At 43.7% G+C, this 13,781-nt stretch overlaps 1 protein-coding gene across 4 annotated transcripts in view; it reads right to left on the reverse strand.

Annotated features, from left to right (window-relative positions):
- Nucleotides 1-5,133: 5,133 nt before the first annotated feature.
- Nucleotides 5,134-13,781, reverse strand: part of slc25a44a (solute carrier family 25 member 44a) — a 98,475-nt gene continuing 89,827 nt past the window's right edge. For 2 of the 4 annotated variants that reach the window (XM_078532524.1, XM_078532525.1), the window contains exons 4-5: nt 10,628-10,788; nt 5,134-6,067 (exon numbers count right to left, since the gene is read on the reverse strand). In XM_078532524.1, coding sequence (XP_078388650.1) covers nt 6,034-6,067; nt 10,628-10,788 — 195 coding nt within the window. In that variant the 3' untranslated portion in view covers nt 5,134-6,033. Of the gene's footprint in view, nt 6,068-10,590; nt 10,789-13,781 lie in introns of all 4 variants that reach the window. The other 2 variants (XM_078532526.1, XM_078532527.1) reach the window with 2 other exon arrangements.

A 13,781-nucleotide genomic window follows, 5' to 3' on the forward strand; every position in this document is an offset into this window, starting at 1 on the left:
TCCTCCAGACTGAGGACCCCGGAGGACAATATACTGCCCGCCAAGAGCGGCTGGCCAATCAGAGGCCGGCAGCGTTAGCACCCCGCAGCGCCACGGAGGAGGGCCTGGCCGCTGCCGGAACAACACCCCACGGACTCCCAGGATCGCGGAGCAACCCAGGAAAAATGTAAGGGCTGTTGCTGTAAGTGCTGGTGGCGGCCACCTCACTGCCCCATGTTTGTGCCGTTGATCATGCACAGATTAGTGCAGATCGAGGGACTGGGGCCCCGCCCCACATCCACCACCCCCCACCCCAAACCTGCCCACACTCCAGCTGACATGCAGCCCGCCCAGTTTTGCCAGTCGTGCAGGCCACATGTCGGGAGGCCTGCCTGGAGCTGGGAAGATTGCAGTGAAATTGGGTAGAGGCCCTTAATCGGTCGTTAAGAGCAGGTCAGAGGCTGGGAATCCTGCAGCGAGTAACTCACCTCCTGACTCCCCAAAGCCTGTCCACCATCTACAAGGCACAAGCCAGGAGTGTGATGGAATATTCCCCCACTTGCCCGGATGAGTGCAGCTCCAACAACACTCAACAAGCTCTACACCATCCAGGACAAAGCAGCCACTTGATTGGCACCACATTCACAAACATTCACTCCTTCCACCACTGACTCACAGTAGCAGCAGTGTGTACCATCTACAAGATACACTGCAGCAACTCACCAAGGCTCCTTAGACAACACCTTCCAAACCCACGACCACTACCATCTAGAAGGACAAGGGCAGCAGATAGATGGGAACATCACCACCTGGAAGTTCCCTTCCAAACCACTCACTATCCTCACTTGGAAATATATCACCCTGTCGCTGGGTCAAAATCCTGGAACTCCCTCCCTAACAGCACTGTGGGTGTACCTACACCACATGGACTGCAGCGGTTCAAGAAGGCAGCTCACCACCACCTTCTCAAGGGTAATTAGAGATGGGCAATAAATGCTGGCCTAGTCAGCGATGCCCCCATCCCATGAATGAATTAAAAAAAGTGGAGGTGGGGCAGGAAGGTTGACCATGGGCCTTCCCGCCCAGAACTTGTTTCCTGAGGGGCGGGAAGGATTTGGGTATTGGCCCCAATGCCAACTCAACTAATTTAACAGGCCCTCTCGTTTCCTTCCTTGCCTCCTGCGGGGGCAGAAGTTCCGGTCGCTGTGTCCAGATGGCTGAAAACCATCCCTCCCCACCAGGTCCTGTTTTCTCAACTCTCAAATTGCCAGTGTTCCGGTGGTGGGGGGGGGGGGACAAAGTACACACTCTAAAGGCTCTCTGAAGCTCTCCTTGAAGCGCGGCCGCATTGACATTAATGACTTGGAGGAACTCGCTACCAATTGTTCAGAATGGTGACAACTTGTCCATCAAGCTGCAACGCGCTTTGGGTCACAGCGTCTGAACGATGAGGCAGAACGGCGGCAGAGAAGGAAAGAAAAGGAAACAAATTCTGCACTCCGGATCCTAATCCCTCATGGGACACCCTGCCCCATGTGCCCAAAGATATGTTGCTCGAGAATCGGCCTGTTCAGTCCCATGAAGACCCGTTGCAGAAACCCGCAACCCTGAGTAGACAACATCCTCGAATTGAGGGGCAACCGAATCTGGCGTGTTGACAGTCCTTTATTCAGAGGCCTATATGACCAGGGACTATTCTACAGGCTTTTTTTTTGCGACATCATTAGTTTTGTTTGTGGAAGGGATGCATGAATTCTGCTGACTTGCAAATGCATCCACAAACTATAAGCTTTATCTTTAATGCACTCTGGAAGGATTGATAAGGAAAGGCACCATTTTGAAAGGTGTAGATGAGCTGAGAGAGCTTGGTGCCCATATACACAAATCATTAAACCTGGGACAGCAAGTTGATAAGGTGATTAAAAAAAAACATATTGGTTACTTTTATAAATAGAGCATAGATATAAAAGCAAAGGGATCATGTTGGAACTTTATAAATCACTGGTAAGACTGCAGTGTTGTGGACAATTCTGGACACCATGCTTCAGGAAAGACGTAAAGGCCTTAGAAAGCGTGCAAAGTAAGTTACCAGGACGTTACTAGGGATGAAGGATTTCAGCTATGAGGTTACAAAAGCCACTTTGTTCTCCTTAGAACAGAGAAGGTTAAAAGGTAACCTCAACAGGGGTTTTCAACATGGTGAGGTTTGGATAAAATAAATAGGAGGAAAAATTCCCTCTGATGAATGGGTCAATAACTAGAGGTCGTGGAATAAATCATTGGAAAAAGATCTAGAAGCGAAATAAGGAAACTTTGTACCACTCAAGAGTGTCAGGCTTGGGATCACTCCACCTGAAAATGTGGTAGAAGCTGATTCATTAATAATTTTAACAGGGAGTTGGACAGGTATTTGTGGATGGGGAACTTACTGGGTTACAGACAAAAGTGGGGATGTGGCACTAAGCAAGACAACTCTTTCAAAGAACCAGCACAGGCATGATGGGCCAAAAGGCCTCTTCTTGCTGTTTCTCAGATTCTACCTTGGGAAATATACAGAAGACTTTCCTTGCAAGGTGTCACAGCTTGTTGACAATGTAGGAAGATAATTTAATCCCTTTGTTTTCTAAGCATTTGTTCAATCAGCAGCTGGACTTCTCCTTCAGTGTGTAGTTTTACTGCAAATAAATCTGACTAGTACATTTAGCCTGAAACATATGGTCCAACAATGTTTTTTTGTATTTATTCACGGGATGTGGGCTTCTCTGGCTGGGCCAGCATTTATTGCCCATCCCTAGTTGCCCTTGAGGTGGTGGTGAGCTGCCTTCTTGAACCGCTGCAGTCCCTGTGGTGTAGGTACACCCACAATGATGTTAGGAAGGGACTTCCAGGATTTTGACCCAGCGACAGTGAAGGCACGGCGATATATTTCCAAGTCAGGATGGTGAGTCACCTGGAGGGGAACCTCCAGGTGGTGGTCCTCCATCTATCTGCTGCCCTTGTCCTTCTAGATGGTAGTGGTCGTGGATTTGGAAGGTGCTGTCTAAGGAGCTTTGGTGAATTCCTGCAGTGCATCTTGTCAATGGTACACACTGCTGTTACTGTGCACCAGTGGAGGGAGTGAATGTTTGTGGATGTGGTGCCAATCAAGCGGGCTGCTTTGTCCTGGACAGTGTCCAGCTTCTTGAGTGTTGTGGGAGCTACACTCATCCAGGCAAGTTCGGAGTATTCCATCACACTCCTGACTTGTGCCTTGTAGATGATAGAGAGGCTTTGGGGAGTCAGGAGGTGAGTTACTCGTTGCACGATTCCTAGCCTCTGACCTGGTCTTGTAGACACAGTATTTATATGGCTAGTCTAGTTCAGTTTCTGGTCAATGGTAACCCCCAGAATGTTGATAGTACTTCACAGAATCACACAGTGCAGAAGAGGCTCTTCGGCCCATCTAGTCTGCACCAACACGTGAGAAACACTTGACCTACCTACCTAATCTCATTTACCAGCACTTGGCCCATAGCCTTGAATATGATGACGTGCCAAGTGCTCATTCAGGTATTTTTTAAAGGATGTGAGGCAACCCGCCTCCACTACCCTCCCAGGCAGTGCATTCCAGACTTACTACCTTTAGAAATAGCCAGCCAAATGTGATTGATATCCCATGAACCTATGGTGCAGTTTATTATCAATGAGGGATGATTATCAGTTCCATGGTGTCCTATCTGACTTACAATGCACATGTGAATGCAAGTTTTAATTCATAGGAGCCTCTGCCCACTTGTGGAAACAGCTTTTTACTGTGAAGATTATTTGAAGTACCTCCTGATCGATTGTACCCTCGTAATGGTGAATTGCAAGATGGCTCAGTGTTTGCTGCTGTTATTTACCCTGTTATATATTGGGTAGAGAGCATTCATGATCCAAGGATCAGGGGTGAAGCTTAATTAAATCTCACCAAAGCATCTGAAATGAGTGCCTCACAATGTGATGATGTAGCAGATTACCATATTCCCTGTAAATATACCTATTTATTCTGCACCAAATTGTGGAAATGCTAAATGAACCGCTACAAATTACTGATGCTTTATTGTCCTCTTGCCCTGAGCCTTATGTCCTGGTAGGTCAATGGTGAATGCCGCTTGTAACTCCAGTAAGATGGACTCTGGAAGGCCTGGTCAGTCCTTGTCTGCCTGATCAGCCCAGCAGGGGTCAAGATGGAGAATGTAATAAGAATTCCACTTTTAGCAGTTCAGCGCACCGCCTTGGCTCTGCTTCATGTTTTTTTTTAAATGGATGCTTATGGTATGAATGGATGATGCCAACTGCACTGCTGGTCACTGAAGTTTTCAGCCAGACTAATATTGTTCACAATGTAGATTTTCCCCCTATTGCATTTGGTTTGCCTCGATATAACACCAATTAGTAGCAGATTGGGGGTGGGGGGTAGGCACCATATTCCAGGGTTGGCATCTGCCAGACCCTTCAGTAACTTTACTGGACAGAAAATTGGACGGAATGCTATGTGATCCCCTCCTCCACTCAGTGGTCTGCATTCAGGTGATCCACCAGATTCAAAGACAATAAAAGGAATGAACTGCGCAACTCTTTTATTCAGATGCATGTTCTGATAATGATAGCACTGGGTGGACATTAAATCCTGGGGAAATCCACCCTCCCAATAATAAAAGGACAAGGAACAGAGATCAAAGCTGTTCAGCTGGGGAAAAATGAACAGCCAATGGTGCAGGTGTTGGGGACTGCCGTAACTCTGACCAGCTGCAGGGGTTTAACCTCTTTGTGCGTGTGTGTGAGGTACAAAGAGGTTAATTTTAACTTGGCTAACCAGTGGGGAAACTAACGGAATGGGCTGTATTGTCTCACTCGATTTAATTCTCCAAGGCACTGAAAGGACTAATTTTGGGGGGATGTATGACCAACGTTCAACTGGATCCCATGGGGTTACTGCCCTTCAAATCAGGTTAAAATTGACCCTATAGTTTCCCCAGAGCCAATGAGGCTGGATTTTCTTTTCCCACAGAGTACAGAAGGTGCATGAAGAGTGACAAATTCAATTAAAACATCATCTCTTCGGAGTGAAGCACGAACCAGCCAGACAAATGTTAAAACCATTAACCCCATGGTCACACAATCAATCACAAAGACACAAAGGTTTATCTTTAATACGTCAAACATTTAACCACCATTCAGGTTAACAAGAACAACCTGCACAGGTACACTGTGCACTGCTGTGGGAAACAAATCCAGTAGCAGTCAGCAATTTTCTCACTGGACTAAAACTAGTGGATGAACACTGCTCAGATAGTACCTGAAAATGTGCATGCAGCAATCTTAATCTGTAGAGTTTGCACCTAAAATGCTCTGTGCAGCAGGAATATGATATCTCACCGGTAAAGGATTTGTCAGCGATTTAAAAATAATTGTACAGTACCATGTTGGAGGATTTGATCAAAGCCATGATTAGAAATATCGGGCAGTTAGCACTTTACTTTTGGAAACCACAAGGTGCTAATACAGAAACAGAAACAGGTATGTCAAGCCTAGAGTTCAGTGCAGTTTCTGCAGCAGCTGCAGCATTGGGGTTACTGACATATTAATGTCTCACCTACAACCCTACTTTCATAAAGTGTCATATTAACATTAAATGGAGAGGTCTGTAACACATGCAGCCAAATGGTGTAATGCTGGGAGGAGTTTAGATAATGTCATGCACTAAAATATCGAAGCTTATCCTAATTTATCTTCCTCAATTTACACTCGTGAAATATACTCTTATCTTGGTGGAGCTAGTAGTTGCCTTATTTCAGTTATACCAGAATTAGAGCTGCCCTTTTAATGCAATCCACATGACAGAGTATAACCTGTACCTAATTTAAAATCTTGTAACAGTATGAAAGAGCTGGGAGAGTAGCTCTGTTTGCCCCTTGCCTATACCTTCCATAGAGGCAGGGATTGTTCCTCTAGGTTAGCTCATGTAGTTCCAACTTTCAAAACAGGACAAATCAGAGCTAGTGGACCACAGGTCCACTAGGCTGCCATCCATCATTGGGAAGATGCTTGAAGGACTGAAGATGCCCTTAATGATTGGAAAGAGAAAGGGCCGTTAGAGATATGCAGCACAGCTTCTGGAAAGCAAGGTCGCACCCTACAAACTTGCTCAAGTTTTTTTTAAAAGAAGTTACTAGTAGATGGATGAGGGAAATATAGTAGATATTGCTTACCTGCCTTTCAGAAAGCCTTTTACAAGGTACCTCACTCTAAGTTACTTTGCAAATAGAATCTACAGAATCAGTGGGAATTAGAGCATCCAAAGTAGAGTAATCAAATGATGTGAATCAGGCTGAAGACAAGTTGTTACTGCCCCCCAGAAATCGACCCTAGGCCTCTTACTGTTCACTGTTTTTATGAATGATAATAGTGTTGGAGATGCTGGAGAAACAGATTGTATGTGAAACAAGTGTCATAAAACTAAATTAGATTTTGAATCTCGCTTTATTTAAGACACGCCCACACAGAGCAGACCCCGTGTGGTGAATGACAAAGATGGGCAACCGCCCTCGCTGGCGGTTCACTTTTATACTTGGCATATAATATGACCCCTGTTTTTGGAGGGATTTTTCGAGGCTTCAAAGGTCGACTTATACGTCGGCATCAATGGCACATTTATGTTTAATGTTAGTAGACTCTGTATGATAGAACAGTGTCCAATAAATGATTGAACTGTAATTAAATTAGAATGAACAGGCTCCAACATATTCTGATTATCCCTTTTAAGATTAACTGACTTTGTGATAATACAACAAGCTTGGAACTACCTCAGTGTAACAGAGCGGAATCCTGAAAGCTGAACAGGTTACTGGTTACCTCAATGAGAGAACTGTACTTGGTTTTGGTGCCCACAGATAGTGGCTCTTGGAAAAGGTTCAGACAAGAGCTGAGTATGATTTCTGGCTTAAAGAGCCTTAGTTATTCAGGTAGACTTGAAGAGTTGGGTCTTTTAACTTTAGAGCAGTGTAGGCTTAGAGGCAACTAGATAGTGGTTTATAAATTTAGGAAGAGTTGAAATGCATATCTATAAGTTGAAGTCAAAATACTGTGGATGCTAGAAATCTGAAACAAAAACAAAAAATGCTGGAAAAACTCAGCAGGTCTGACAGCATCTGTGGAGAGAAAGACAGAGTTAACGTGTTGAGTCCATGTGACTCTCCTTCAGAGCTATCTAAGTTGATTATTTAAGCTTGACACTAAAGTAGGAATAGAGTAGATGTTAGGCTATGCTTCTTTCCCAGAGAGCCTCTGGAATGTATTACCAGCTTTATTATTGACCCTTGGATGTATCTTGCCGCTCCCAGGAAATTACATGGCAGTGGGGATGGGCATTAGGGGAGGTGGGCATTAAGGGGTGTCTAGTTACAGTGCTAGTCTAGTTACAGGATGTAAATGCATTAGAGGCAGTTCAAAGGAGGTTTACTAGATTGATACCTGGAATGAGTGGGTTGTCTTATGAGGAAAGGTCAGACAGACTGGGCTTGTTTCCACTGGAGTTTAGAAGAGTGAGGGATGGTTTGATTGAAGTATATAAGGTCCTGAACCACCTTGAGAAGGAGGGTGTGGAAAGGATGTTTCCTCTTGTGGGTGAGTCCAGAACTAGGGGCCACTGTTTTAAAATTAGAGGTCGCACTTTTAGGACAGAGATGAGGAGAATTTTTTCTTGGAATTCTCTGCCTCAGAAGGTGGAGGCGGGGTCATTGAATATTTTTTAGGCAGAGGTAAATGGATTCTTGTTAGACAAGGGAATCAAAAGGTTATTGGGGTTAGATGGGAATGTGGAAATCGAAACACAAGATCATCAACCATGGGTCAGGCTCGATAGGCCAGCTGGTCTTTCCCTGCTGACCATTTTCCTGTATCCTGTGCACTCTTTGAACTTCTTTGATTATTTGTTCACTTGCCTACATTTATAATGGGAACTGCTTATGTAAACATGCCAGTTATACCTTCTCACTATGGCTGTGGTGGCAATTACAAAAACAACTTGCACATATAGCACCTTCAATGTCGTAAAGCCAGCCCAAGAGGCTTTACAGGAGGGTAAATTGGACAGAAATTTAACATTGAACCGCACTAGGTGATATTAGATAACCAAAAGCTGGATCAAAGAGGTGGGTTTTAGGAAACATCTTAAAGGCGGAGAGGATTAGGGAGGGAATTTCAGAGTTTAGGGCCCAGTCAACAATAGTGGAGCAGAGAAATTGGGAATGAACAAGCCGCCAAAGTAGGAGGAATGCAGATATCTCAGAGGATTGTGAGGCTACAGGAGGTTACAGAGATCGGGGGAGCGGGGTGGTGGTGAGGCCATGGAGGGATTTGAACACGTTTGTCTAGTTCGGAGCCTTCTACCTCCTAATCTTCACTAGGAAATTATACTAAACCATTAAAGATCACTGGTTAGGCCTCAGCAGGAGTATTTTGTCAAATCTAGGCAGCTCACTTTAAGGAAGGTTATCCAGGCCCTGGAAAGATGCAGAGAAGATTTACCAGAATGATAGCAGAGATGAGGGACTTCATTACATGGAGAGATTAAAGAGGTTGGGGCTGTTCTCCTTAGAGCAGTGAAGGTGAAAAAGATAAAAGAGTTCAAAACCGTGAACTGCTTTGATAGTTCTCATTTTGTTTCCAGTGGTAGGAGCGTTGGTATCCAAATTTAAGGCAACAGAACCAGAGAAGATATGAGGAGTTTTTTTTTTGAATGCAAGAAGCTGGTAATATGTGGAATGCACTGTTTGCAAGAGCATTGGAAGCAGATTCAATAGTAACTTATAAAAAGGAATTAGATAAATACTTGAAATAGAAACATTTATAGGGCTAAAGGGAAACAGTGAGGGTTGTGAGAGTGGGGATCATTGGATAGCTCTTTCAAAAGGCTGGCACAGACACAATGGGCTGAATGGCCTCCTTGTGTACCGTGCGATCCTTTGCGAGAAGGAGGAACTGGGAAATTACAGGGCCAAATTTCCACGAAGAGTTTCTGTTACAAATATAAACAGAGGAGCTCACAATGCAAATATAAAAATAGGGACACGATGTATGACTTTAAAAAAGGCAATGAATTATGCCTACATGACCTGGCCTATTTATTTATTTCCTCATCCAGTATCCTAGCTTCACCCCAGTCTAGACTTGGCCATGATTCCAGGGAAGATCAATTAAAAATGTTAGGCCTCGTGCCTTTGCTGCGTTTTACCACTTTGTAAACATGTTGTGTTTTCAGAATTTAAGGGGGAGCTAGATAGGCACATGTGGGAGAAAAAATAGAAGCGTATGTTGATAGGGTGACACAAAGTAAGTAGAGTGGGATGAAGCTCGTGTGGAACATTAACACTTGTATAGACCAGTTGAGCAGAATGATGTATTTCTGTGCTGTAAATTCTATGTAATTTGCACCACTGGCAGGAGAGTATAATTACCACGTGACAGGTACTTCCCATTATAAATGTGGGCGCTGGAATTTATAATGAGAATAAAAGCAAGAGCAAAGTGTCTCACTTTAAAATGGGACTGAATTACAGCTTTGTGCTTTAGTCCAATGAGCCCTGTCCTCTGATCTTGTGCTACCTGCAGGCTACACCTGGTCCTGTAAAAAGGTCACTGGGGGTCAAAGAGAAATACTGAAGTTGCCATTTTTTTGATTCGTAGGTGTCAGAAGTAATAGCTTCATGAAAACACTAGTTACTTTTCCACAAGTACGTTACTAACCTTCAGATAAATACAAATTAATTTCCATTAAATGCACCAGAATCTATTGCGACTTTTAAAAAAAAGTAAAACTGATCAGAGCTGTCTGAGTAACACTGTGGGTTACTGAAGCACCAGTTTCAGCATACTTAAGCAAAGAAATAAGATTGACTTTGAGGAGCTTGTACAAATTAGCTTTCCCAGTCTGTAACGATTTTGGGAGTGATTCACTCTATTCTCATCTTACAATGTGAATGCAGCTTTAGTCTATTTACACTGATACACTGTGGGGCTTGCAAGGAGAGGAAATTTCACTGGTGCCAATGTGCTCGCACACAGTGCCAAGAAATCTTATAAACTCACTACCTATCTTTACCACCACCAGTGTTAGATCTGAAACTGGTAGTGCTGCAGCCTTCTGTAATGCAGCTTAAAATCCTCTCCAACACATCCCAAGTTTTGAAAACCAAAATTTTGAAAACCATTATCAATAGATTTCCAGATGTTTCCATAATTCAAGAGAAAGCAGTATGAGAATATTACACATTCACCATTAGCTGCACTAACTGCACTTCATAATCTGATTCCCAGCTCAGGCATACATTAAATCCCTAGATTTATGATCAGGGTTATAGAATATCAGAGACTATGAGTCTTTGATTGGGGTGTGATAATACTGTACAACTTAAAAATGGAAAAAGTTCATTTCTAGATTACTGGGTCCTTTGCCTTAGTGTAGCACCTGCATCATCACTGGAGTTTAAAATTTCAAACAGTGAGTGTATGTGTAACATGACCAAAGCTTTACAATTGCATCAATAGCAATCATGGAAACTTGTTTGTTTCTATTAGATCCAGGCTCACAGGCAACTACCAGTGTCTTGATTCCACTAGCTCTTGCCTCAGGCTTATTTTCTTCAGTGTTTCATAACCAACCACCAAGAGGAGAGTTGTTGGAGCTGAGGATAAGATACGAGCTGACAATCCCTTGGTCAGGCCCAACAGACCTTCTTCTCTCAGAAGCTGCTTGAAAGTTATAATTATCGAGGACTTCCCTTCCACCTGAAACAGAAAATATGAATAGAAACAAGCAAATCACTGCAGTCAGGAAAATCTAGTGTATTTCTAATGGGTGGCTTGGTCCTGACCTTGTTCTTTACTCATCACTGTCTCTCCCTCCCATTGTACAAGTTCATTTTATTCATCAAATTTAGATTTGGATATCTTTTTAAAATGGCAAATTCTTCCCTATGTTTTTCCTTAATAGTAACCCAGTGACACTTGTATCAGTCAATAGGTTATACCTAAGGTTAGACATTTAGCATCCATTTAAGCTACTGTGAGATCTTGTCTGTCACTTGGTTCTCAATGTTACTCACTCCCCCTGTTATGGAGAGCTTAGTTAAGACAATGAGAGAAACATACCAATGTTTACTTGGCAACCTTCATTCTGAGCCCAAAGCTTGGAAAGTATCCTAATTGCTCTTTGACAGTATTCATTTTCTTCCTCAACTCTGATGACACAAACTGCATGCAATATTTTCAGTGTGACAATGCACTATTTTAAAATTATTTCTCAGGGTATGGGCATTGCTGGCAAGACTATTTATCGCCCATCCCTTGTTGACTTTGAGACAGTGGTGGTGAGCCACTGCAGCCTAGGTGGTGTAGGTACACCCGCCACGCTATTGGGAAGGGAGTTCTTGGATTTTGACTCAGCAACAATGAAGGGGTGATATATGTCTGAGTCAGGATGGTGTGTGGCTTGGAGGGAAACTTGGAGGTGATGGCATTCCACTCTGCCTGTGGCCCTTGTCCTCCTAGGAGGCTATGGCCACTGGTGTGGGAAATGCTGTCAAAGAATTCTTAAAAGGTTCCCGCAATGCAACCTGCAGGCAGTACAGACAGTGTGACAGAGGTAGAGGGGGCGGATGGGATGGTTAAGGTGGTGAATGGGCTGCATTGCCTCTTTGCATTAAATCCTTCCAACAAATCTCTTACACTTGAATGTGTTTTAAGAATTGCACAGTGAAAATGTCTTGGTACCACCAAAATGGCTTGTCCTCTTGTCTTCAGTTTATACTCAATTGCAAACTGATGTGCCCATATTTAAAGTCATTTGGCAAATCCACTGCCTAAACACCAAGGTTTACTAAATCTTCCTGAATAATAATTGTTAATGAAACCACTAGTCTTCCCCCACAATTCTGCCTCATTCATAAGAATGAGAATTCTATTGAAGCTCTCAACAAGATTACTAAGGGAGAGCAAAAAGCCATAGGTGGTCTCAATGGTAATTCAGTGAACACCCCACAAAAGGTTAAATGAGTGGCCCATTTTTATAATCAAGCAATCTCTGTATGGAGTGATTTTGAAAACAGATTGACATAAAATTTCAAGGGATAGATCAAGAATACTGGGCCCTAGGATCAGATAAATATAAAAGCAGCTTTAAGCTCTATGAACATTGACAAAACAGTGCCTTGTCCCTTTCCTTTTGTTATCTGACACTTTCTGAAGGCAGTGCTTGGTGCCTTGTTATACAGCAATGGAAAGCAGTGGCTCCAGACTAGCTCACACATGGAACCATTCCTTACACATCAATCTGAGCAATCAGTGCCAACCGGCTATTCAACCATGGAGGCTGTTTCAGCCCAATATAATTCTGAGCACCACTTTCAAAGGGGGGACAACAGTGATGAGTAATTGAAGTAACAGCTCTGGTCTGCCCCCACCTCGCCCACAGACACCAGCTGTAGGATCCTCACTCCTATAGCTAAGTTTGACTAATAGCACAGGACAGGAATTACGTCTGGGACCTTCCCAACCTGGTTCAATACAACACTGCTGTCTATTCAGCCACGGTACTACAGGGAGCTTCAAGTGGCTGTTTATATGTTGGAGACAGGAATTCCAATACCAATTAATACAAGAATTATTGATCAAACTGACAAATTGCTTCTGTCCTTTTCTCTGTAATAAGATTCCAAGTTATTGTATTTTGAACACTGATAAAAATGGAAGAAATGCTCAAATTAGGCTTATCCATTTCTTTTACTTTTAAAATATGAAATCTACAGTCAATCATAGCATTTAAATGGCCAGAAAGGGGATACACAAATGCCATTTCTGCAATCCCAGTGATGGACTGCATTTGCAGGGAATGCAGGTCAGAGCATCAAGGCTACAATGTTACAGCCTTATCCATCACCCAGGCTCCCTGTGATCAGGAAGGGAGCCCAAGGCTGATTCTGAACACATTCAAATTAGTCTCCTTGAAATTTCTTGCATTGCATTTCACAAGCAAGCATGTATGGAGAGGCGATGGTGTGGTGGTATTGTCGCTGGACTAGTAAATCCAGAGGCTCAGGGTAATGCTCTGGAAGACCTGGGTTTGAATCCCACCACGGCAGATGGTAGAATTTGAATTCAATAAAAATCATGGGCGATTGTTGTAAAATCCCATCTGGTTCACTAATGTCCTTTAGGAAAGGAAATCCGCTGTCCTTGCCTGGTCTGGCCTACATGTGACTCCAGACCCACAGCAATGTGGTTGAGTCTTAAATGCCCTCTGAAATGTCCTAGCAAGCCACTCAGTTGTATCAAACCGCTACAAAGTCTCTAAAAAGGAATGAAACTGGACGGACCTAGGCACTGGACATGGCAAACTCAGCCATGACTACCCTGCAAAGTTCTTCTTACTAGTATCTGGGGGCCAGTGCCAAAATTGGGAGTGCTATTTCACAGACTAGTCAAGCAACAGCCTGACATAGTCAGGCACACGGAATCATGTCTTACAGATAATTTCTCAGACACCACTATCACCATCCCTGGAGGTCAGAGCATCAAGGGATGTGGGTGGTGTCCTGACCCACCGCAGGACAGACCCAGCAGATGGGGCAGCATAGTGGTATACAGTCGGGATGGAGTTGCCCTGGGAGTCCTCAACATTGATTCCGGACCCCATGAAGTCTCCTGGCATCAGGTCAAACAGGGCATCAGGGCAAGAAAACCTCCTGCTGATTACCAGGTACTACCCTCCCTCAGCTGATGAA

Source organism: Cetorhinus maximus, chromosome 30, assembly GCF_964194155.1.
Source record: "Cetorhinus maximus chromosome 30, sCetMax3.hap1.1, whole genome shotgun sequence".
NCBI classification, from domain to species: Eukaryota; Metazoa; Chordata; class Chondrichthyes; order Lamniformes; family Cetorhinidae; genus Cetorhinus; species Cetorhinus maximus.